The 24713-nt window shown below is 52.5% G+C and overlaps 6 protein-coding genes across 6 annotated transcripts; 4 read left to right on the top strand and 2 right to left on the bottom strand.

The window, feature by feature from the left end:
- Positions 1-5148: 5148 nt before the first annotated feature.
- Positions 5149-7320, top strand: PG994_006294 (Zn-finger in ubiquitin-hydrolase; the record flags this gene model as incomplete). The annotated part of the gene is made up of 3 exons (XM_066857703.1): positions 5149-6191; positions 6397-6688; positions 6754-7320. The coding sequence occupies 3 exons, from the start codon at positions 5149-5151 to the stop codon at positions 7318-7320; spliced, it is 1902 nt and encodes a 633-aa protein (XP_066716972.1).
- A 1625-nt stretch (positions 7321-8945) lies between these two features.
- PG994_006295 (acyltransferase) lies at positions 8946-10682 on the top strand (the record flags this gene model as incomplete). Its single annotated transcript, XM_066857704.1, has 1 exon — positions 8946-10682. The coding sequence occupies one exon, from the start codon at positions 8946-8948 to the stop codon at positions 10680-10682; it is 1737 nt and encodes a 578-aa protein (XP_066716973.1).
- Positions 10683-10758: 76 nt separating this feature from the next.
- On the top strand, positions 10759-11230 carry PG994_006296 (Sucrase/ferredoxin-like-domain-containing protein; the record flags this gene model as incomplete). The annotated part of the gene is made up of 2 exons (XM_066857705.1): positions 10759-11018; positions 11053-11230. The coding sequence occupies 2 exons, from the start codon at positions 10759-10761 to the stop codon at positions 11228-11230; spliced, it is 438 nt and encodes a 145-aa protein (XP_066716974.1).
- Positions 11231-13837: 2607 nt separating this feature from the next.
- PG994_006297 (uncharacterized protein) lies at positions 13838-14606 on the top strand (the record flags this gene model as incomplete). The annotated part of the gene is made up of 2 exons (XM_066857706.1): positions 13838-13912; positions 14277-14606. 2 exons carry the CDS (start codon positions 13838-13840, stop codon positions 14604-14606), a joined length of 405 nt encoding a protein of 134 aa, XP_066716975.1.
- Positions 14607-16690: 2084 nt separating this feature from the next.
- PG994_006298 (Bcapd1) lies at positions 16691-17888 on the bottom strand (the record flags this gene model as incomplete). The annotated part of the gene is made up of 2 exons (XM_066857707.1): positions 16691-16876; positions 16920-17888. The coding sequence occupies 2 exons, from the start codon at positions 17886-17888 to the stop codon at positions 16691-16693; spliced, it is 1155 nt and encodes a 384-aa protein (XP_066716976.1).
- Positions 17889-20155: 2267 nt separating this feature from the next.
- PG994_006299 (uncharacterized protein) lies at positions 20156-22025 on the bottom strand (the record flags this gene model as incomplete). Its single annotated transcript, XM_066857708.1, has 2 exons — positions 20156-21623; positions 21682-22025. 2 exons carry the CDS (start codon positions 22023-22025, stop codon positions 20156-20158), a joined length of 1812 nt encoding a protein of 603 aa, XP_066716977.1.
- Between the last annotated feature and the right edge of the window lie 2688 nt (positions 22026-24713).

Here is a 24713-nt window from a genome sequence, read left to right on the forward strand (position 1 = left end):
GACCTGCACGAGTGCCACGTTACATGAGACTGCGCATTTTGCATCATTCTTGAGGCCTGCCGTTTCCATCCTGAGGACGACGGTCTCTTCTATTTTGTTGAACTTGTTCTTTTCATTTGTTACAAAATTTGCTCGATTCATCCAGCGACGGCGTTCATCTGAAGATCTGATCTTTACATCCATGATCTACCTACAACAACTACTACCACCACCTGATCGATCTATTTCTCCTACATTCCCTCACTTCACGGCTGGTCACCGCCAAAACTCGAAGTACTTCACGTTATGACAGATGTCTGCGACGATGACAGGAATTTATGACCTCAGATTTTTTTTACGATTATTTCAACGAAATGTATGACTTTGGAACACACTTTCTACTTTATTACTTTGGTGGCCGCATAAGCACCAAAAGCGATCTTGCTGGATTGGATTATTTCTAAGCTCAATGTGATTATGAGATGTTGCGTTTCACGTCTTATGTGTTGAAATTGAGCATGTTTTAAAGGAGTGGTCCATCATGAACACGGGGACACACAGAGCATAGACTACATATGCATATGATTCTTTTACAAGGCGTTGCGAAAGTCTCTCAGCCCATCTATGATGGTTGGATGGCTGGTGTGATAGCATCAACTCATTTCCGCTCAAAGAAGGGAGGGCTATAAACGCACTGGGAGGAGATTGGAACCTCGAGCAGTCAGTCAGTACAACACTATCCCAGTGGGACGTGTACTTTGTGGCTACTGTGCTTTTCATTTGGGCTGGTTGATTGATTGCCATTGCTGTAGAACGAGAGGCAAGGAGAAGAAAAAAGCGAGACGAATGAATAGTACCACCAAGAAAACCATGTCCCGTCATCTTCCCACCACCTTTATTATTAGTTGCTGAATTGTTCGTTGCACTTGTGTGATAATGCATAAGCAGGGAGCACCACAATGTGTACCTAGTAGTAGCAAAGTATCTATGCTCATTTAGTAGATTGTGACGAGACATACACACATGCAGGTAATGCCATCTTGGTGTGTGAGTGTTTGTGTAAGTGTATGCTGCCTCCCCACCTTCACATTCCCCCTTATCCGCCTGGTCGTCAACCTTCCATCATGTCCTGCAGGTAAGCTACCATCTTCTTGTTCGAACCGCGGGCGGCTGGTCCCTAGTTTCGAAAACCAAGCTGCTGACACGTTCCTTGGAATTTGGGTCGGACCCGACTTGGCTGGTTTGTGCAATTTACACTGCATGCGAATGGCAAGGAGGAAATGACCATCGGCTTGAGTTGAACACAGTTCGTGTCATTCCGACTGGATACTGTATTTGTACTACACACCTATACTTCAGAAACCGAGACTCGTGGCTTTCCACTATCTGCACAGTTGCCGTTGACTGTATGCAGATCTGACATGCGAGGTCCTAGGTCTTGGGAAACAGAGGTTCCGCATATGTCCAGGAGGCGAAGAACAGTCCTGCGGGAACTTGATGCCCAGATGCTATCCGCATTGTGTATTCAAGGGGTATATTGATATGCACGGAGGTATAATCATTCAAAATATTGGCTATGCTCTGGTATGAAATCCTTACACAGGGCACTGTCTGTGTTATGGTATCTTGATTGGGGACTACCAAAACCGAGGGTGAATCTGCATCCTAATAAGTTTTCTTCTTCTGCTGTGTGCTGTGGATGTGTGCTTCTGCATAGTAATATGAAGAGCTATATCTAGTTCATGCAGGGCCGATTCTGCGTTTGCATTTACATTTGCACGCCGCTCATCTTTGATGTTTGGTGCCATGCTATCAGATCGACGGGTAAAGTTAAGCTTTTATGGAATACCGAGTGCGTGCAATGATACGGAACTCCCGAGAATCCTTATGGGAGTTTATTGTAACGCCTACACGTACTTACTGTATTACCTTAAGTAACGAGGCTGGTCTGGCCTGGTCTTTCCCAAGGTTTGAAGACTCGGCAGGTAAAGCCATTCATGAGGCGCAAAACATGCATACATACTTTCGCAAAATCGGACATGGATAAGTTCAGAATACGATAGCCGTTACCCATGGGACTTTTTGGCGACGACCATGCTGAACAAGCCGGCAAAGTCGCAGGGACCCAAGACAAATCAATTAATATGACGTCGTCTTTCAGGGTCCTCGTCGACTATAGTATACGTGCCTGTATCAATGGATAAGCTGCAACCCCACATGATTAGGACCTTATGAGAGCGAGATAGAAAGGAAATAGAAGAAGAACTTGAAGCTTGCGACACATGTAGGCGTGCCTGCAACAGCGTCGACTACGGATGATCAATATGTACATACCCAGAGGCTCTGCTGCTTGTGGAACTGCCAAGTTAACCATATAACCAAATCTTGTTTCGGCAGTTAGTGTCTTCTATGTAGTTCGCCACCACATTCGAGCTGCTAAGCAGGACAGGCTGACAGGGTACAGGTACCTTGGTCTTCAACGAAAATCCGGGGTGGCTACAGTAATTACCTACACGTAGGGGTTTGCGACTACATACATGCGAAGACTACCCCAGACAACCAAGTCCACCCACTATCGTCAGTGTGATAGACACAAACATATTGCAGTAGAATGATATTGAGGGGAGTTCCTGCGTATCTAAGACATGTCAGCTTTAATTATTAATAAGGCTGAGATGCTTCAAACAACTTCATGCCAGATCCGGCTTTGACGATGCACGCGGGTAGCGGGTTTCGCAATAAGATTGAACCACCTGGATGGCCAGCGTGCCGGACACTCGATAAAATAAAGAGCGAGAGCGAAAGAGAGAGAGAGAGGGAGCTGTTTCCTTATCTTCCCCACCAAGGGTTACCTTGACCGCATGACGTGCCATTACTTGGACCCACTCCATAGTGCCACTTCGCAACCACTATTGTCTCTCTGGACTGACTCTCTTGACCCCGAACCATCCAGGCTTCATCGACTGATAAGCACCGCAACCTCACCAGCCTCCCTTCTCACCTATTGATTTTGTCCTTCATACAAACATACAAACAAACCAAACGGTCCCTCAGCACTCGCGTTTACTTCGCAGCAACGAAAACAAAACAAACAACATGTGAGTAATCAAGCCGCTTCTACTTGCTGTCGTACCTCCGGGCCCTTCAAGTTGCTCCTCGTTCCGGGTGGCTGCACGCTCCCTGTTCCCTCTCCTTGCCCGCCGGTTGCCTGGACCAAACTCGGCCATCGGCCTTAATCTGCCCAGGGAACCAGTGCCCTTGGGCCAGAACTCTGATGAATCATCCGGGACTTGCCTCCTAGGCTCTTTCGTCTGCTGCTACGTAATTGGTCCTGCCCCCCCCCCCCCCCCCCCCCCTACTGCCTCTCCAGCCCGTTCTGCCACCTTCTAGGCGGAGTTGGGTACACCCTGCGCCTCCTCTCGAAACACCCGTGCTGCGTGCTTGCCTCAGACCATTGGCCACTGCGCATCCTTCACCTATTTATTCCCCGATCCGTCCATCTGAAGCCATTCTTCCCTTTTGATTCTCCCCTTATCATCTTCTCCTCAACCAATCCATCAAACATTCACGGGAGTGCTACACACTAATCGACACAACCAACCCTCAGTCATCTCAACTCTCATTACTACGTTCATCAAGTCCAAACAATCATTATCACGATGCAGATCTTCGTGAAGACCCTCACTGGCAAGACCATCACCCTCGAGGTCGAGTCTAGCGACACCATCGACAATGTCAAGTCGAAGATCCAGGACAAGGAGGGTATCCCTCCGGATCAACAGCGATTGATTTTCGCTGGCAAGCAGCTTGAAGACGGCCGCACTCTCTCCGACTACAACATTCAGAAGGAGTCCACCCTCCATCTCGTTCTCCGCCTGCGTGGTGGTATGCAGATCTTCGTCAAGACTCTCACTGGCAAGACCATCACTCTTGAGGTCGAGTCCAGCGATACCATCGACAACGTCAAGTCCAAGATTCAGGACAAGGAGGGTATTCCCCCAGACCAACAGCGCCTGATCTTTGCTGGCAAGCAACTCGAGGATGGCCGCACTCTCTCCGACTACAACATTCAGAAGGAGTCTACCCTCCATCTCGTCCTTCGTCTCCGTGGTGGTATGCAGATCTTTGTCAAGACTTTGACCGGCAAGACCATTACCCTGGAGGTAGAGAGTTCCGACACCATCGATAACGTGAAGAGCAAGATTCAAGATAAGGAGGGTATCCCTCCGGATCAACAACGTCTCATCTTCGCCGGAAAGCAGCTTGAGGATGGCCGTACCTTGAGCGACTACAACATCCAGAAGGAGTCGACTCTGCATTTGGTGCTTCGTCTCCGTGGTGGTATGCAAATCTTCGTCAAGACGCTAACGGGCAAGACGATCACGTTGGAGGTCGAGTCGTCAGACACGATTGATAACGTGAAGAGCAAGATTCAGGATAAGGAGGGCATTCCTCCGGACCAACAGCGTCTTATCTTTGCTGGAAAGCAGCTTGAAGACGGGCGCACTTTGAGTGACTACAACATTCAGAAGGAGTCGACTCTTCACTTGGTGCTCCGACTTCGCGGTGGCCAGTAAACTGCTCCAACCGCCTCATGAAACCAATACCCTTGACGATTGAAGGAGGAGTTCTGATTTGGGGCCCAAGAATGGGCATTGCGTCTGCTTTCAGCATTGCGTTCATAGGATTCTCTGGAATCACATTACTCCTACTTAGTACACTATCATCTGTAAAAGGATGCATTTGATGAATTCAATCTAGTTCATCTAATCAATAGCCCGTTCTCATGTGATTTGGTGACCTTGCAAGTGGTAGTCGAGTGCCTAAGTACTTTCTTTCTATGCACACTGGAGTGTGACGTCGTGAGGGTATCAGCCGGGCGTCCACCCCACTTCGTCCGCTCGTTACCTACCAAATCTTCGCGAAGACTCATGCGTACCTGGGTAATCTTTCCTTTGCTACAACTACAGCCACGTTAAAATCAGAATCGAAGTATGAGACCCCTGGTTCCCCTCGATTGCTTGCGAATAGCCGAGATTCTATTGCCTCCATGAGAAGCGGCTCCTGTATTCTCCACATGGTGGTGGTTATCTCGTTTTGTCCTGGGCGCAAGTCGGGAGCTTGATTTCAACATTGGTAGCAAACGAGAGCAGCACTACGATTAGAGACATGCCGTCTTACTATTACCACCTATGCTTCGAGCTTTATTCCACATCAATAACACAACCTCAATCCAACGTTGAGCGCACGTCTAACGTTCCTATCTGGTTGCCGCCTAAGCACTTTGGCATCTTCGGCGAGCTTCCGGCGCATCACCAAGGATCCATCCCTTGCAATCGCAACAGCAGGCAGCCGCCCCCCGAATACCACACCCAGTCCTCAGTGAACCTCAAGTCCGAGCCAAGTCGCAGTCTCATAGATTGTGGAACGTCGCGCCCCATCGCCAACGAGATCGAACCGAATCGTCTTATCCTGAACGAGAGGCAGTATCGACAGCTTCACCAGCGAACCGCTAGCTTTCTTCCACCTCAATCGCATGCTGCTATCAAACCGCAGACGGCCGCAAAAGACTGGCGCTTCAGCCAACTTACCATTCACAGTCTAGAGTTGGCTACTTCGACCGAGAGCAACATCAGTGCCATGGCATCCCAGTCCACCTCAACATCATCTGCGGCCGCGGCCGCAGTAGGGCCCTCTATGGGGAGTGCGGGGAAAGCTACAAAGGCAAGATTCTTGCCCTTGAAGACCAAAGATACCAATATCGGCTGGGGAATTGTTCATCTATATCGAGAGGTCGAGGAAACGCCCGAGCTGTCGGCGCTTGCTGATGCCGAAGAGGTGGAAGATCCAGAGCGATTCGAGGGGGTAGATTGCACCACGTTATGTATACCAGCAGTTCCCAGCTACCTGTCGCCAAGTGACTTTCTTGGCTTTATTGGCGAGAAATGGAGATATCATGTTAGCCACTACAGGATGGTCATGACGGGTCGCTTGAACCGATACCTGGTGCTGCTGAAGTTTCGCGACAGCAAACGTGCCTATACGTTCAAAAGGGAGTTTGACGGCAAGGTATTCAACGATATCGAACCCGAGACCTGCACCATTGCATTTATTCGGTCTATCACCTTCGAGACGCCAATGCGGTCCAACGAGAGCTTCCCTGATCTAAGCCAAGACCCATTTACACCGTCCATCTCAAGTGCAGCAACCGGGTCTCTCAAACCACTCCCTTCCCCCCACACCTAGTCTCGTCGAGCTGCCGACTTGCCCAGTCTGTCTTGAGCGTATGGATGATACAACAGGCCTCTTGACGATCCCTTGCCAACATGTATTTCATTGCTCTTGCTTGCAAAAGTGGAGGGGATCCGGATGCCCAGTTTGCCGACATACCAATCCGTCGCTCGCTATCTCTGACAGCACTGACGATGGTCCCTCGTCTTCGGGGCACAGTGACCCTGGAAACCCGTACACACAGCCCTTTGGCTCTCATGTCTCCAATCTCTGCGCCGTTTGCGACTCTCCCGACGACTTGTGGATCTGTCTCATCTGCGGCAACGTGGGCTGTGGGAGGTACAAAGGGGGTCATGCAAAGGAGCACTGGAAGGATACCGCACACACCTATGCCCTTGAGCTCGACACTCAACATGTCTGGGATTACGCCGGTGATATTTGGGTCCACCGCCTAATTAGAGAGAAGGGGGAAGGCAAGGTTGTGGAGTTGCCAGGCCATCATGACCAACCCGGGAGCAACAGGATGTAGTACCCCGTGCTAAGCTTGACAGCATCGGCATCGAATACACCCATCTGCTGACAAGCCAGCTTGAGAGCCAGCGTGATTACTTCGAGGATATGCTCTCGAAAGCCGCTGACAAGGCTGCGAAAGCCTCAGCAACTGCCGAGGCGGCCGCCGCGCAAGCGACGGAAGCACTCAAAGAACTACGATCACTGAAAGCAGACCACCATGTTCTCACGTCGGATACCCTACCGAACCTAGAGAAGGAGATTGCTCGTGAACGTGTGCGTGCTACGAAGTCGACGGAGCTGGCTCGCAACTTGAGCAAGAGTCTGCAAGAGGAAAAGCTGGTCAACGAGGGACTCATGAAGCGTCTCGAGCACGTCAACAAGGAGATGAACAGCTTGGGTGAGCAGATCAAGGGCCTTCAGGTGGAGAATGCGGACCTGAAGGATCAGAACCATGACTTGAGCATGTTCATCAGCGGACAGGAGAAGCTCAAAGAAATGGAGGCCGAAGGTGCCATTGAACAAGAGGAGTTGGAGGCCGGTAGTGCCAGTGTGCCTGAGAGTAAGCGGAAGAAGGGCAAAGGCAGAGCCAAGGGTTGAGCAGGATGGAATATGGTGCAAAGCGTATAGCGAGCATTCCTACTCATCGGCCCTGGTGAGGCCTATTTTACAGCGTCTTTTGTGCGGCATCGAGGTAACAATCACACAGGGACAGATATAAAACCATAGGATTCTGCGTAGCTATGTGGCTATTTTCTCTCGGAGCTCGGGCGGAATCGCTGGCGCACAAAGCTCTGAAGAAATAACGAGTACTAATATAGCGGACGAGAGTATATGGTGGCTGACGTAGAGTTCTCACCGGCTCAGCCGTCCATACCACCTTGGGTAGTAGTAGCAGCCAGTACCTGGCCTCGATCAAGTCTAGCGAGCGACAATAAACGTTGTAATTATGTTTATTTCCAGCCTATGAAGTCACGGCGCCGCCATCTTGCTCGTACTCGAAAAAAGAGCTGTTTTGTTGGGAATGCAAGAAATCCAGTACTGCATATGTCGCGCTTCAAGTTCTAACCTATCATGCTTGACATGGCAGGCACCTAGCTGTTGAATCACTGCCTCGTGTTTCATTGCTTGTACATACGATACTCCTCTCATACTTGCTTTTTTTTCTTCGTATTCGAGTGATGCTGAAGAGGAACGAGGGGTAAGTTAAGGAGGGAGGGTATATGGACGCCACCGTTGCGCCCCGCCCCAGCTCTCAACCTCACCAAAGCGGAAAGAAGGAAGAAGAAGTACGGATACATGTATGTACGAGTAGAGCCTCGCAAATTGGGTGGCAAGCGTTCGTAACCGATGCCAGTAGCAAACCTTATTAGTTATTCAGGTTGTGGGCTTTAATCGCACTACAAGCAGAAAAAGGATTTTGCCCTATTGCAGTACGAGAGAAAGAAACAAAGAAAAAAGGACGGGCCTACTACACCCTATGGGGCCAGCGAATAAAACAACGGCGCTTCCTATCTCCAAGGTGTCAACGCCCAGTTCAAGCTAAAGAAGCCCAGCGACGAGATCTGCATGCCACAATGATAGCCCATGACGATGACCTGCTGCTAAGTAAAACATCTACTACTACCTAACCTCTCCAATATCGTGGATATTCCCATCCTTGTGCAGACCACACTCAACAACAACAACTGTCTTCTCCTGTCTTTCGTCGCCTTTTCAAGCTAGGGGGCAATACCTTAGGTACACTGGGTGTTTTTTTTGTTGGCTATCTGGCCGACTGGGCCTTATCACCATCGCTCTTTGATTTGGGCACCCCGGTCTTCCGGTTATGCGCTCTGCAGGTGATTTGCACACCACGCTTCCATCGTGCTATGCTTGCATGGGCTGCAACAGAGCCATATCTGCCAACCCAAGGAAGCACGATACAATATATACCTCAGCCCTCGCTGCTTCGCCCATAGCGACCCAACCTGAGGCCTCTTAACCAATGTCATCCTGACACATTGCCATTTTTAGACCATCGCAATTCTTTCTTGGAACACTAGCTTCACACGACGACTCAGCCTGGTTGCGAGACTACAGTTCTGTTTGCCTGCTATATTCCGACAAACCTCCCGCCGAACCATTAGAGACGATTGGTGACACAAACATCAATTTACGCTTCATCACAAACTTGTTGTCCGACCCAGCAAACCCCGTCTACGAGACTGCCGACAAACGACGCCATGTCGGACAATACGTCGAAGGAGCAGCAAGCTCCTGCGAAGCCAGCCGAAGGCGACGCGAATCCCGGCAAGGAACTTTATCCTATGAGCAATTGGAAATACGACGCTTTTCTCTGGGGCATCTCGATAGTCATCGACTTGTTCTTCCGCGAGGTTCACCATAGAGGCTCCTGGTACGTGCCTAGATCGGGCCCGGTCTTGTTTATCGCTGCGCCACATGCGAACCAGTTCGTCGACGCCATCATCCTACAACGTACCCTGCGCAACGAAGCCCACAGGCGCGTGTCGCTGCTTATTGCCCAGAAATCGGTCCATGGCTTCATCGGCTGGGGCTCGCGCCAGGTCGGCTCTGTCCCCGTCGGCCGCGCCCAGGACTCGGCGAAGCCTAAGCCGGGTCTCGTCTACATGCCCGACCCCATCAACAATCCGAATATCATTCGCGGCGTCGGTACCAACTTTGAGAGGGATGCGGAGGTTGGCGGCATGATATTCCTGCCCTCGGTGAAGGGCCAGTCAGGGACGAATGTGGACATTCTCGAGATCGTCGGCCCCGAGGAGATACGGACCAAGCGAGCCTTTAAGGGAAAGGTGTCGCTGTTCCAGCTTACAGGCCGCGACGACATTACCGAAGAGGGCAGGTTCACCAACCCGCAAATCAACGGGCCCAAGCCGGGCTTCGAGGGCACTAAATACAAGCTTGCCCCGCGTATTGACCAGAGCAAGGTCTACCAAGCTGTATTTGACCGGCTCCGATCTGGCGGCTGCGTGGGTATTTTCCCCGAAGGTGGTAGCCATGACCGGACTGAGCTCTTGCCCCTGAAGGCCGGCGTTGCCATTATGGCACTAGGCACCCTCGCCCAGGATCCCGATTGTGGCCTTACCATCGTGCCGGTTGGCATGAATTATTTCCACCCGCACAAGTTCCGATCACGAGCCGTGGTTGAATTCGGTCAGCCGTTCTCGGTGCCCCCAGACCTGGTGACGCTCTACCAAAACAATGAGCGAAGAGAAGCGATCGCTCAGCTTCTGGACATGTGCACCATGTCTCTGAAGTCGGTGACGGTCTCTACGCCAGATTACGATACTCTCATGTCTATTCAGGCCGCTAGAAGGCTCTATATGACGGGCAAGAAATTGCCTCTTTCTCATATCGTTGAGCTTAACCGCAAGCTCGCCAAGGGCTTCTCCAAATTCAAGGATGATCCCCGCATCATCGACGTTCTGACCCGAATCAAGAAATACAACGACCAACTGCGCTACCTGAATGTCAAAGACCACCAAGTCGAGCACGCAAGGCGATTCATTCCCAAGGTGGTCCTGTTGCTCCTCTGGAGAGTTTTGAAACTCTGTGTCCTGGCAATTGGAGTGGTTCCCGGCTTGGTCCTCTTTGCGCCCATCTTCCTGGTCTCGAAAGTGATCAGTATCAAGAAGGCTGCAACGGCCTTGGCCGGATCCACGGTCAAGATTGCTGGCAGAGATGTCATGGCGACCTGGAAAATTCTCGTTGCTATGGCTTTGGCGCCGGTTGTTTACCACTTCTATAGTATTCTGCTGGCTTACACCAGGTGCTTCGGCTACGCTCCGGACTGGCTTCCTTGGTGGGCCATCTTCTTTGCCAGCTGGGCTGTTTGCCCTGCCATCACATTTGCGGCGCTCCGATTCGGAGAAGTTGGCATGGACATCGCCAAATCCCTGCGACCTCTCATCCTGTGTCTCAACCCATCGTCTCAGCTATAGTTTCCATCAGATCCGCCAACAGCGTGCCCAACTGGCCGAACAGGTAGTTGCCACAATTAATGAGTTGGGACCTGACATGTACGACGACTTTGAGAAGAACCGGCTCATCAAGGACCCGGCATTCCCCGGTGGTGTCGCCAGCATGCCCGATTTCGGGATCCCAAGCGAACCCAGCTCTCCCGTCAGCGTGGGCACGCCGCCCATGCTCTCGCGCCGCAACACCACGGCGTCCAGCCGGGCGCTGCCCTCGCAACGAGTCCTTCTCAAACATTGGTCGCGTCGCCATGTTCCCGACCCGGCCCCCCTCGCGGGACAGAAGCCGAAGCAGCAGCAGCGGTGGAGGATTCGGATCGGGCGCTTTCCCTATCAGCGGATTCACCACTCTCGATTCCAAGGAGGGCTTCGACCAGGCGAACAGCAAGATCCGGGAAGCGATGGCGGAGCGCGGGCAGATGCGGCGACGCAAGAGCCATGTGGGCAGCGATGACGGGACCGAGCCGGACAGCAGCCAAGACGGCTCATGGGAGGAGATCAAGAAACACACCTAAGCAGTTTTAGTGGCTCTGTCTGGCCCTCCGTACGGAAGAAAATAGAAAGGGGTACAAACCCAGAGGCCTACTAGGGGTGCAGCAGTACTGCCTGGGGACTTAGTTATCTTGGCTTGTTTGGTGTCTTAATAGCGGCCTATACATACACGATCTGCTACATCAGCGTTGAGGCGTTGGACGAGCGTTTCTTAATTTTGGGGGTTGAATATCTTATTGTTTGCCACAGTTGATGTGAATGAGGATGATAGTGACCACGCCCCCGGCATATAGGGTGGTGGCGCTATCCGACTCAGTATACACGTACCCATCGAAATACAATCAACTATTTGCCATATGTTTAGCGCACCTATTGTAGGGCTAGGTAGTAATTAGTTTCAACTGCGGACACCGCCACAACGGGCTTCGCATGCCACTCGGTGCATGTATGCATGGCAGTAAGCACCGAAAATAGCAAGAGAACAGGTGTTTTTGTGTATTTGATGGGATGTTGGCATGGTATGGTGTTGACTAAGTACTCATTGTTCCGCAATAGGAAATCAAAGCCATGCTGCATGGCCAGTTGGTCACAAGCGATGACAGGATTTCTGCGGCAGTGGAAAGACCTCTGACGTGATGGCAACCTGATCGACATGACAGGTACTTTTTTTCTTTTTCTTTCTCTATACCGCTGTCGTTTCCTATACCGCTGTCATATCATGTCAGCTTTGCGTCGCAGGTGGAGTCGTTGACAGCTGCTAGGAGACGTCATTGAAGGAATCGTGACCATCGTAGGAGAGCTCTGCAGTTGGTTGGTCGATTCTTTCTGGATTCTGACACATAAATGCTTTGTTACCCCCGGTCGTTACCCGGTCTGCAAGGCAAGCAGGCAAGATGCATGTCTTCTTTTTCCCGCATTGTGTCATAATCTGCAGGTTGACTGTCCGTTGGTGGGCGCGATCGAAATCGGGGATGTGAGGATTTGGGCTCGGCTCGTCGGCACAGCGGGAGGGGGCGACACACCGAGAGACCACCCCCAGTCGACAGGAGGGAAAGAGAGAGGGGGCACTGGGGAGGAAGGAAGAAGACGAAACTTCCCGAGCCACGCGATGTTGACTCTGCACTCTCTTCGCCACAGCAATTGGGTTTGTTTATTAATAGCAGATATAGATCGAGAAGCATGCATATATATATATATGCACTAGGGGGTTTATATCGTGCATGCATTATACTGATTACCTAAATGTATGATTTACTGCTTGGTGGCGCAGATGGCCCTACCGTCTGTTTACTGAGTCAGGGCTGTGTGCTAATAAAGCCAGCAACAGTCTGGGGGAACTCGGTAGCCTTAATAAGATCAGATTAAGCTTGAAAACACGCACAGCATAGGGCCGGGACGGTCGGTGATTGGTGCTTGATACGAAGGGGGGCAGGGGGGAGGAGCTACATTAGGGAGGTCACCCGCACTACTACCAACAACGGCGCAATTATTAGCATTAGCAAAAGACGAACAGAGAAAAAACCAAAACGAGATTGCAGGTGAGGAGCTGACGAGGGCGCAAATGGGCGCAAAACTGGCAGAGCTAAGCCGGACTGGGTGGGCTCGTCCGGGCTTGGCTCATGCAACCGGGTCGTCATTTGGGCGGATTTTGGGTCGACGGCGTCCACTCTTACACAGTCAGCAGCGCCCTGATTGGCCATGGCTCTGTTGTCGCTTTCTTAATTTGGTCTTGCAAGGCTCCGAGGGCGCTCAAGGCCACCACTGGGCCACCACGGGAACCATGGACAGGGGGGGCTGGATCCTCCTGCTTATTTGCCTGGAGCCTAGGTTAGGTTAAGTCGTAGTGGTAGAAAACAGGTTAGTTACAGAGAGCAGCAACCAGCAGCAGCCGCCTTAGCAGCAGCAAGCAACAAGCAGTCTGTCAGCAATCAGCACTCATTCACTCACTCATTCAGTCACACTCGCTCAGTCATTCGCTTATTCGTTTTGTTTCTGCTCGCTCGTTCGTTCGTTGATCTTGTCTCCATTCCCTTTCCTATCCTTTCGGCTTCCTTGTCTCGGCTTCCTTTTCCCGTCCTTCTTCCTCTTGGCCCCCCCTCTCCAGCATAATCCATCCAGCTAAGCCAAGAAAGGGCCAGGCAGGCTTACTACTTACTGTATGTAATCCATGCTGTCCTGCCTGTCAAGTTATTCCTTTTTCTTGTGACCAACCCCCCTCGTCCTCTTCCCGACCCAAAGTTAGAGTTCTTCGTTGAACTGGAACGACCCGCGAAAAGGAAAGAAGGATATAAACAAGAGGAATAGACGCCAACGCCGACGCCGGTACACCGTTATACAGACAATACCACAACTCATTCGGCTACCCTCCCGTTCGCGTCTTGGAAGTATCACTGCCTATACCATACCGGCTTGAGATGGTCTAGGCGCTGCCAGGTTGAAGCTCGATACTCCTACCACCGGCTTCAATCTGCGCCAATTGCGACAAGTTGGGCTCGAAGAAGAGTATCCTATATACCCGTCGTTGCACACAACACAATAGCGAGCTTCGCACTCTACGCGCCGTCCCCAATTGTCTGTCGTACTAGTAGACAGGCTCGCGAACAAGACCGCCGCTGAAACCGTCGCCCATTATGCAACTCCTACCAGCGCTTCTCTTCCTGGGCGCATACACACTCCCGTTGATCAGCGCCGCACCCGTCGATGGCGTAAGTTTCGCATCATCCCTCCAGTATTCCCCCGGATTCTTCATTGGCACGATTACCCCATTCATGACCACCTGTCATCCCTTCCCAACCCCCTTCCCATGACGCGAAACTGAGACTGTCTGGTGGCTCCACCAAAGCTGTCAACTTGAGTTCAACTTGGAAAGCTAGCTGTGTCGTCCTTCATGCGTGCTTTGCTGACCAACACCTCTTGCTCCAACAGCGATGTACCGACTTCCGCGCGTTTGCGCCTTCCTTGTCTGATTTGTCGTATATGTCACGCCATGCCCTCCCGCGGAAGATAACCACGGCCACCCATTCGACGATAAAGCATTTGGAACCCGGCTTTCATGAATTTGTGTACCAGTCCGCCAAGGCGATTGACTCGGGGGAGTCTTACTCGCGCATTGCCGCGCGCTATGCCGGCGCATGCGCCGTAGGTACCGCCGTCGGATTGGTCCTGCTCTGGGTCTTGGCGCGGTGCCTGGCAGCCAAATGGCGGAAGTATAGGAGCCAGAAGGAATGGGGTCGCAAATCACGAGGCTCGTTTATCCAGCGGTCAAGGCCACTCTCCATCGGCAGCCGAGGCGAAATCGTCTTCAACACAGACGAGAAGGAATGGGATGTGCGGTGGGCGAGGGAGACAGGCGTGGCCGACAAGGCCTGCGACCGAACGCAAGGTGTCAGACTATACTGAAGAGCATCTTCTGGTAGCCTTATTTTCTCCCGTCCCGCCACGACGTCGAGGTCGCCATGCCCGAGTCCTAGCGAGGACGCCCAAAATAACAAACATCAAAACAACGAATGCCTCTACCCATCTGCCTGGCATTTGCAACTTGAGTTTTTACGCTTCGAGTTTTCGTCATTCATGATCTCAGCACTTTGCTTGCTAAGGGAAACGGAGTTATATATACCAATGGCGTTTTTTGTTTCGACTGCAACCTACATATCATTTGTTTACTCAACCTCCGAGGCCGGTTCCCCACGAGTCCTTCGTTTCCGGCGAATGAGGCAGGTTGAAGCCCTCAATACATCGAAGGGTGCTTGTATATACATGTGGCATTTTGCAAATACTTTACGAGAGACGAGCCTCGCGATCCTGTCATCACCTCTCGCTTGGATTTTCCATCAGACAAAACATATCAAAAACCTATCATTGAAGATGGCAGAGAATAAAATAAGCCCCGCCCCTCGCTGGAGAGAAAAGCATCGTAGAGAAAGAAGAGGGGAATTGAGATATACAGGTGAAGAAGATACTCAATAGATACCCATGAACATATATCATATACCGTTTGTTTTTTCATACTTGCTGGCTATGACCGTACTTGATTACTGTGTTGCTGTTGGTGTCTTGCTCCTCTCATCGTCACTGAAGTTGACGTTCACAGTGTCTTCGGCTGAACTAACTAAGATTACCTAACTGGTAGTCGGTCTGATGTTGTTCTCTTTCATGCACGGGGCGGGAACAGAACGTGGTGGTGCAGTCATGGAAGTTTATTCGTGAAAGCGCAGGACCCTGGAAAGTATAACTTGCTGAATCTGAACACCATCCAACCTACGTAGCGCATGCACATCAACAACGTACTGTATGCATTGCACTTGCACTAACTAACACGTCTTATGGGTAAGTACTCCACAGCAAGGCTAGGTAAGTTTGACTCTTGCGTGAAGTAGAAAGTCAGTTCTCGCTCGGATAATTCATCCAATTTGATATGTACCCACGAGTTCTCTGATGTCTAACCTTCAGATACAATACCTGGCTTGGGGAGTCAAACATACTCACGACCAACATGCATATGTTTAACTCCCCAAACCAGGTATTACAGTAGTGTACAGCATAGCTTCCACACCAAAATACAGTGTGTGGCCGATGTTTTCCAAAAACACCGTCCCATTTGTATAAACCTATCTGAAGTGCTGAAAGGCCTGAACACCGGTAGGTTGACCAATCCCAGCAGGCTGCTTTCGATCCCCGGGCTCACTTGGTATGTTTCTTTCATAGCCAGCCCAAAGGTCAGTCAAATACAGTTAATTAGCGCTATACTTTATGCAAGAGTTAAACTTTGCCTTGCTGGGTGGTAGGCAAGTAGCGTCGTAAAGCACTACCTGTCAAGCAGTGAAGTTGATTTTTTCGCTCGGACAAGAGTTCAGCCCGAGGAAGCTGAGGAAAGGTATCCCTATTTCCCAAGTGTATCGCCGCCACACATCCGATCCTTCACTACATGGAAGGGGGTTTCTTTGTTTTTGCCTGTTACGTGATATATGTACTATGTGTGAGTTGAGTAGTTGGGTTCAAGTACTTGGTTTGGTAGCAGCCGTGCTCTCGTCTGGGGGAGAGCCTGGTACAAATAGCTACTTATGTACGGATAGGTTCGGGTTCTATGAGCGTGCCATGTGCAACGACGTATCCGGGCTCCTCCTTCCTTCCTGGTGCCATCCCATTCTTCCGAGAATCTAGCCCTCTAGTGGTAGTCGTAGTCTATCCCAATCCCAATATCTGTATGCAGAACACGCAGGAAGAATATGTTCTCCTGGTCTATGCAAGTCTGGTTCAGACAGACGCCTCTCTCTGCAGGCAGAGAGCAGAGCGAGCAGTGCCAATTCTACCACGGTTGCTACCCTCCCTTGTATGTTAGCGAAGCATATTGACAGATCTAAAGTATATAGGGACAAAAAGATGGCTTGAAGATGTGTATACAAATCTTCAACGCCAATCTGCTTTTGCGATTCGCCTCGGGTGTGGATGTATAGTGTGTGTGTGTGTGCCCTTGTGACTTTCTCTCACCAACTCATCAAGCCCTTACTCCGATCAAAGCCCCCGCGCAGCTGCGTGTCCGGCTTGACCACTTTTCCCTGCAGCACTGTGTATTTGATGATGTTCTCGCAGTCCTCGGACTTGACGCGGGCCAGCCATATACACTGCCCTGCGCCGACATCATCATCACCATCATCATCCTCCTCCTCCTCCTCCCCTTTTCTCGGCAGGCGCCTTCTTCTTCCTCTGCGATACGGGCTTCAGATCCTCGTGCTGGGCACGCTGCACGCCGTCGACGCCGAACGCGTCGGGCCGACGATAGACCATCATGTTGGCCGAGTACTTGTGCCCCCCGACATGGGAGATGAAGTAGATGCCGACGCCGCCCGGACGCTCGTCGTCGAGGTCGCGGAAGAGGCCGAGGGGCCGCAGGTGGCGCTCCAGCTCCTTGCGCAGCAAGGGCGCTGACTGCCCGCACCGCGCGTCGCGCGTCTTCTGCGAGCAGAGCAGGATCAGCGCCGAGTGCGGGCACGGCCGCGACAGCAGGTCCGACGCCGTCGGCGGCGGCAGGCTACCACCCTCGTTATTGTTGTTGTTGTTGTTGTCATTGTTGTTGCTGGTAGTAGTGTCTTGCGAAGACGGAGACGGAGACAAGGGAATGCGCTCCGGCAGCGTCACGGGCGCCAGCGGGCTCGCGTTGGTCGGGGCCACGTCGATAAAGCGCTCGACCAGCGTGGGCACGGCGGCCGGCGTCACGTTCTCGACGAGGCGGAAGGCGGGCAGCAGCAGGACGGTCGTGGGCGCGGCGTAGCGCTCGGCGTCGCTGTGGGCGTGGCTGTTGGGGACCAGCATGTTGCTCGCGCTCAGCATGAGGCGGCCGTTGGCGGGCTTCTGGGGCGCGCCGCCGAGGGCCTGCATGACGGAGCCCTTCTCGTCCTCGACGTCGCGGGTCCAGTCCGTCTTGCCCGTCGCCACGAGCACGTGCGTGCTCCAGCCCTTGATGTGCCCGTACAGCAGGTCGGCCTCGTCGATCTTGAAGCCGCGCGGGAACGCGATGTGGCACGAGTCGCAGTCGTGCAGGCAGTCGTCGCCGTCGACGGTCGGGTCGGTGGCGGGGAACAGCGCCCGGGCCGAGGCGGCTTCTGGTAGGGAGGCCGGGGTGCCCGAGAGGGGCGTCAGGGCTTTGCGGGCGCCGTCGACGAGGGATCGGAAGCCCAGCGCCATTTTCTGTTTCAGCGGTGGTTGTGGTGGCGACGCTTTCGCTTTGGGGAAGAGGTCTTGGTAGGAACAGCAGACGAGACGAGAGGTATTTTGGTCGTCATGATGAAGGAAATTCGGCCTCTTGGGGCTACTTGGGTACTTTAGGTAATCTTATCTGATGGCGGCCCGTTTGCCCCTCCACACTCCCGCGCCCGTACCGCGCTATAAATGCCTGGCCTAACGCCGAGTGGGCTTCCGGAGCCGACCGAGCCTCCCCTGTGCTGTTCCTGATTCTCGGAATTCCGATCGGGAAGTGGGGTTCTGGCCAGGGGGGGGGGGGGGATAGTGTACCCGGCGTTACCAGAAGCAGTAGTACCTAGAGAGGTGCTTTTGTGTATCAATGTCTGTGAGTCTATGTATGTGTGTGCGTGTGTGTGGCCAGAGCACGGCGCGGCGCGACACAACACGATACGGCACAACACAGCGCAAGTCAACCAGGCCGGATGCCCGTTGCTGCGCCGAGTCTCGGCGGAAGCCCCTCCCCCCAAGACTGGCGTTTCGAACTGGACTGGCTGATGGTATCGTGAGTTGCACCTGCACCTACACCGTCTGTTACGGACGGCAGCAGAAGATAGGGTTGCAACAAAAGGGCGGGGCAGATTGGGATACTGTGCTAGTCAACAAAACCCGAGTGGAGGTACGGGGAAAGGGGGAAACCGAGGTGCATGCGGCAAGGTTCTAGACTAGCAGGCCATCGTATTTGCGAATTCCACTATCGCTTGGCGGAAGGGCCAGGTGATTTCGAAAACCGCGCAATGGACTATTCTCGCCCCCGTCCAATAGAGAAGGTGGATAGGCCGATCACTTCACGATGCCAGTGCTTGGTGTTTTGCTCGTGTCAGGCAGGTCGCAGTGGAGGGCCATTTTGATTAAACCCGTCGTAAGCTTTATAGCATGTTGCAGCCCAATAAGGGGCACGAAGGGCCACGAAGGAGCAATTCGTCCTGCTCGCCTCGGCCTTAGGACCTGAGTTGAAGGCACTCCCTCACTCACTCGTATTTTCCTTTCCCAGCCCTTTCTTTTCCTCGGCCGAGGCGGAAGGCGAGCGACGCACTGGAAGGGTGTACGGTGCACACAGCTCCAACCCTTATCTCACCAAGCCAACGTTGAAGCTACTGTAATGCACTCGTCGAGCGAGTTCGGACGACGAGCGCGCGCGTCCTTCAAACAAGCATGACTGAAATAGACTCCCCGCGAAAACACTAGTGGTGCGGCAAGTCTCATCCGGCGTCCGGATCCCGAGCTGATCTAACCAGTGCGTACCTGACCTAACCTTTAGCGACTAAGAAAAGTCTGAGCTCTTATTGTTGCTGCTGACGCACACTCGGCACATGGCGACTAATACATCCGAGGCCGCTTCGTAACTCCGCTCGCTGCAGCAAGGACTCACAACAGTAGCAGTAGATAGTGCACCGTCGTATGGGAATGGGACGATGCTGGGAGCTGATTAGCCGCTGATTGGCCATCTCCTCATCCTGCCGTCCCGAACTGGCAATGGCACACTGGCTACCCAGGTGGCTAAGTGTTTAACCGCCGTCCCTGTTGCTCGCATATGCATTCTTTTGGCCTGAGATTTACCAACTCCAGAGGGGTGGGGGAGTAAAGGTCCCATCCCCAACGTACATGGATAGATAACCTACCTGTTGGGTATTTATGGAGAACCGAGACAGCTACCCCCATGGGATTTCCAGCTTCGCCCCATGGGCAAATTCATTCTAGACTGTCAATCAAGTCGTACTCCCTGCAACTCTATATATGCACTTGTAGCGGGGTAAGATCGATTTGTTCTTTTATGTGCAGCAGTCGTCGTCGTGTTCGTGATCCACCCCGACAGGGTATATCACTTGCGCGCTTGTATGAAGAGCAAGAGAAAGTAATATTATTACAAGTAAATATTAAGAAACAAAACAAAACAAAAAATCACTGAATCACCAGAGGCCATGCTCGACAAGGTAGTTAGTTGTTGGATATGATCATTAAGTGTTGATTGATAATAGTACACACAATCGTTAAAAGCTATCGTTGTGGATATCTTCCCTTCCGCTCAAAATTATAGGCGGATTATACCCCTTTCGGACTCCCCGGCAATGCAACCAACCAACGCCTCCCCAGCGCCAATCCCAGAGTGGTTTCCCCAAACCCTCCCGCTACGCGCTTGAATGCAAATGAAAAAGACTGGACCCGAATACACAATCAAGTGGCCAAGCCAAAAGAATGTCATGGCACTAGACTCAGGTTTGGGACTGCTTGATGGCAGTAGCATGCTCAGGGCCATCGTCCTCTTCTTGGACAACCCAACCGCGGCTCATCTGCACGGCGCGCTCCCAGTTGGCGTACATGCGCGCCACCTTCTTCTTATCGTTCACCGGCTTGAAGATCTTGACATGATCCTTGATGCGCATCATCTCGGCCACATCCTCCAGGCTATCCCAACCACAGCCGTCGGCCGCCATGCCTGCCGCGATAGCTGCACCCAGCGCCGTGGTCTCGCGCATGGGCGGCCGGGCCACGTGGATGTCCGACACATCAGCTTGCGTCTGCATCGTCAGGTCGCTGTTAGACATGCCGCCATCGACTGCCAAAGAATGAAGCTTGTGGCCAGAGTCACGCTCCATAGCGTCCAGAATGGCTCGTGTCTGGAAGCATGTCGCTTCCAAGGTGGCGCGAGCAATATGCCCACGCTTGGTGTGTTGAGTAATGCCGAAGATAGTTCCCTTGGCATCATCGATCCAGTATGGTGCGAACAGACCACTGAAGGCTGTGACAAATACCAGACCGCCATTGTCCTCAACGCTCTCCGCAAGGGCAGTGATACGGTGCGAGTCTCGCTCAAATCCAAGGTTGTTGAGCAGGAACTTCACACCAGAGCCAGCGACAGCGACACTGCCTTCAAGCGCGTAAACAGGCTCGCTGCCCCCACCAAGGTCGTATGCGACAGTAGCAAGTAAGCCGTACTTGGAGATGACGGGCTTTGTGCCGACGTTGTACAGCAGGAAACAACCTGTACCGTAGGTGTTCTTGGCCTGGCCGGCGTTAAAGCCACATTGGCCAACCAGCGCACTCGACTGGTCACCCAGGCAGCCACCAATCTTGACACCCGCGAGGGTGCCCCTGGCGATGCTACCATAAGCATCAGGAGACGAAGATGGCACAATCTTGGGCAGAGCGACCTTGGTGGGGTTGATTTCAAAGAAGTTCAACAGCTGCTCATCGTACTTCAAGGTGTGCAGGTTCATGAACATAGTACGGCTTGCGTTGGTGGTGTCTGTAACGTGGATGTTTCTCTCCATACCGCCGTTGAGCTTGTAGATCAGCCAGGAGTCGACAGTACCAAAAGCTAAGCGGCTCTCCTCGTACGCTTTGCTGACTTCGCCATGGTGCTTGATCATCCACATCAGCTTCACACTGGTTGGGTATGTACTAAGAGGAAGGCCGCAGATTTCGGTGAGCTTGTCGGCGCCAGGGCGGGTCTTGAGCTCGCGCACCAGATCCTTGGTTCGGGTATCAGGCCAGACAACAGCTTGGCAAAGGGGTTCGCCTGTGTTCTTGTCCCAGCAGATGGTCGTTTCACGCTGGTTCGTGATGCCAACGGCCTTGATCTGAGACTTGAGGTAGCCTAAAGCGACGAACTTCTCCGTGGCCTTCTCGATGCATTCCTCAACCGTATCGAGGAGCTCATAGGGGCTTTGGTCGTGCCATCTGCAGGGAAACGATTAGCTAGTGTATTTCGACGAGTCGCATTACAGGAAACACATACCCTGACTGAGGATACAAGTTCTCAAACTCGATTTGGTGCATGGCAACAGGGTCCGCCCAGCTGTTGAAGATGATGAAGCGGGACGAGGTTGTGCCTTGGTCAACACTGCCAATGAACCAGTCGTCGTGGTTCACTTCTCGTGGTGTCCCATAGGGGGCAAAGTTCGCATGACTATTTGTGATGTCATTGGTGTGGCCATTGGTGTGGCCATTGGTGTGGCCATTGGTGTGGCCATTGGTGTGGCCATTGGTGTGGCCATTGGTATCGGCGCCGTTGGTGTACCCATTGGTGTAAGGTGCATCTTGGGCACCGTTGGCGCCGTCTTCAGTGATGAGTCCAGGCATATGGTCGTTCGTTCTTGCGCGTGTCGGATGAGGTGTCGCGGAATCTGACATAAAAAGTGGATAGTGTGTAGGTGTTTCTTCTTTGGAGAAGGAAGTTGAATGGTGTGAGGAAGTGATGGTGGTTTGTAAAGAATGAGTAGTAGGGGCGGAGAAGTGTCCGGAGAACTGGGGGAGGATTTGGCTCTTGAAGTAGTCGTGGGAAGTCGTCCTGTAGTCAGCAATTAGGGTGCTGTTTCCGCGGGCATAGGGGAGGACACAGAGAAGTGGGCCACGATCCGAGGGTCGGTGGGCTCTAATGAACTGGACAGCTTGGGGTTTCGAGTCCCGTGGAGAGGACGGTATTGGCGACCAGATGAGGTGGCTGTGAGTGTGGAGGGTGGAGGTAACAACCGCATAGTAGTAGGGATCGCGATCCGGATGTTGGGCAAGCGTGGGATGGGCGCGCGTAAGCGCAGGCGGGTTGGTTGCGCAATAATGTGGTTCCCCTACCAAGTGCAAGGCCAGGGCTATGAGAACATAATAATAGGAACCTGGTACTGCTCACAGTAGGCAGGAATATCAGAGGCAAGTAATGCGCGGAAAACATCGTGTTTTTCCCCCGTCTGGCGCATACCGAGGGTTGTGTCCCCTGGCTTGGATTCTCGTCTAAATTTGTTCCGTGAAGCTTTCCGTGACTCAGTCCAGGTCTATCCTGCTACTGAATCTGTATCATCCAGCCCGTCTGCAGGCATGTACTCGTGGATTGCGAAATGCGCAACGCTTGGAAAGCAAAGGCCGCCGAGTAAAGCAGAAGCCAAGCGAACCTTGGTTGAATGCAGCCCACAAAATTGAGCCGATGGCAGCTGCGTAGCTCGGAGTACCACGCTTGGTTAGCCTGCAGTACGTACATCAATCTAGACTGCTACTGTATGTACGCACTCAAGCGGGGTAGTGTAGTCTGCGTGGGTTGGGCTGGCTGGCTGGGTTGGCATGTAACTCGACTAAATCCTCAATGGGGGTTGCAAGAACGAGGACAGACGGGGGGGTCAGGGAGCGCTTGGAGGTGGCCACGGGGCGGTACGGGATCTCGGTGAGTCCAGAAAACTGTGACTTCACAATCTATTTTCCTCCTAACCCTTAAACTGCGATCCGGTCAGCAACTGGACGATCTCCGTGACCGGCCAATCAAGGCGCTTTCCCGCTGTTCTGGGCTCCTGGAGAACATTGCGGAGAAGCAGCAGGGCCCCCCTGATGCAAAAGAAACGCCCAGAAAAATCCCACGCCAGACCCGGGCCACGAGACACCTCTCTGGTTTCAATGGAATGTCTCCCCTGCCCACTTTTGATATCATGGATGGGTTCTATTGCGGGGTACTCATCTCACAGTATTGCTCATGTGAGTCGAAAGAAAGCATGGGCCGCAGAAAAAAAATTCAGAAACCAAAATTCTCAGAGACTATTGGCCAACCCATGCTGAACTTTCCACTTCGGGGAAACACCCTATTTCTGGCCCTATCTATGCTTCCCTTTTGCTTTACCCAGTACTGTAATGCTGTACTGTGCAGCAGTCCTCTGCCCTGCTACCGTTTTGGACCGGTGTCTGCCAGTCTAATCTTAGCTGTTCCCTCCGTTTGAAATCTCAATTTTGTGGCCGGCGGGGTCTAGTGGCAGGACGGCACGGGTAACGGGAGTGCCTTTCCCCAGTTCGCGGCCGTATTTTCGGTTCGTTCGACTGCCTTGATGTTCCTGTCCTTGAGCCTCTTGACCCTCCCGGGGCTTTCGCCCCGGGCGTGATGTGCCCGGCCCAATTTTCTGTGCCTGATCGGAACTATCTTCACTCTTGACGGCCGGGTCCACATATATGACCGCAACGGCCGTTAACATGTACACAGCTGTCCTCCTCTGCTGCCAAGATGTTTGGCTCTTCAGTCTTATCGTGACACTCTCTACCCACCGCTATTCATGCTAATTCGGATGCTAGGTAAGTTGACCCAGGACCCCGATGATTCAGCTGCCAAACAATCCACATTCATCGATTTTCGATCTCGATAAACCTGTACTATCTCCTTTTGACGTCAATCTGTTATTACGTCACTGCATGGCAAACACAAAACTCCATGTTCATGTCAGATTTTCGATGTGTCCTCACCATTCTCGAAACAATACCAGCCCTCTTTTACCATGGACCCCCCATAAAACTGTAGATCCCGTAAGCAGTGACTTCATTGAAGTGGCATTGGCCAACTGCCTTATACTAAGCCTTATCCCCGCCTACAGAAGTGATTGAGTGAGTTATTATAAGACTCGGAGTTTCCAATCCGCGATCGCTGTTGGGCAACGGTGCTCGGTGAGGTGTCTTGACTGCTTGATGCATCATGTTGGATATGTACAGATTGCACAGCACACGTGCAATTCGAGCAAATTCAACAGTTGCGACCGCCAGCCAGAAGCAATGGGCATCCAAACCGACAGACTGTTTCGAAACACGCAAGTACAGTACCATCGAAGCTGGTGATGTGGGGACCTCTCCTTACTGTACAACCAACGGACAACGCATTCAGTCTTCCGGAAGATCTCGACGTCATGGTGGCGGTTTACATGCTCGGCCTGTACTTCGTGCCCGGCCAAGAACCTCCAGTAGCTGCCGGCGCGTCAGATAGGCGCGCCCGCGATGCTGCTACAATGCCGATCGGTTGCCGGAGCTCTTGGA

This window comes from Apiospora phragmitis, assembly GCF_038363925.1.
Source record: "Apiospora phragmitis strain CBS 135458 chromosome Unknown utg000006l:1.0-5683423.0:1.0-5690449.0, whole genome shotgun sequence".
In the NCBI taxonomy this organism is placed as follows: Eukaryota; Fungi; Ascomycota; class Sordariomycetes; order Amphisphaeriales; family Apiosporaceae; genus Apiospora; species Apiospora phragmitis.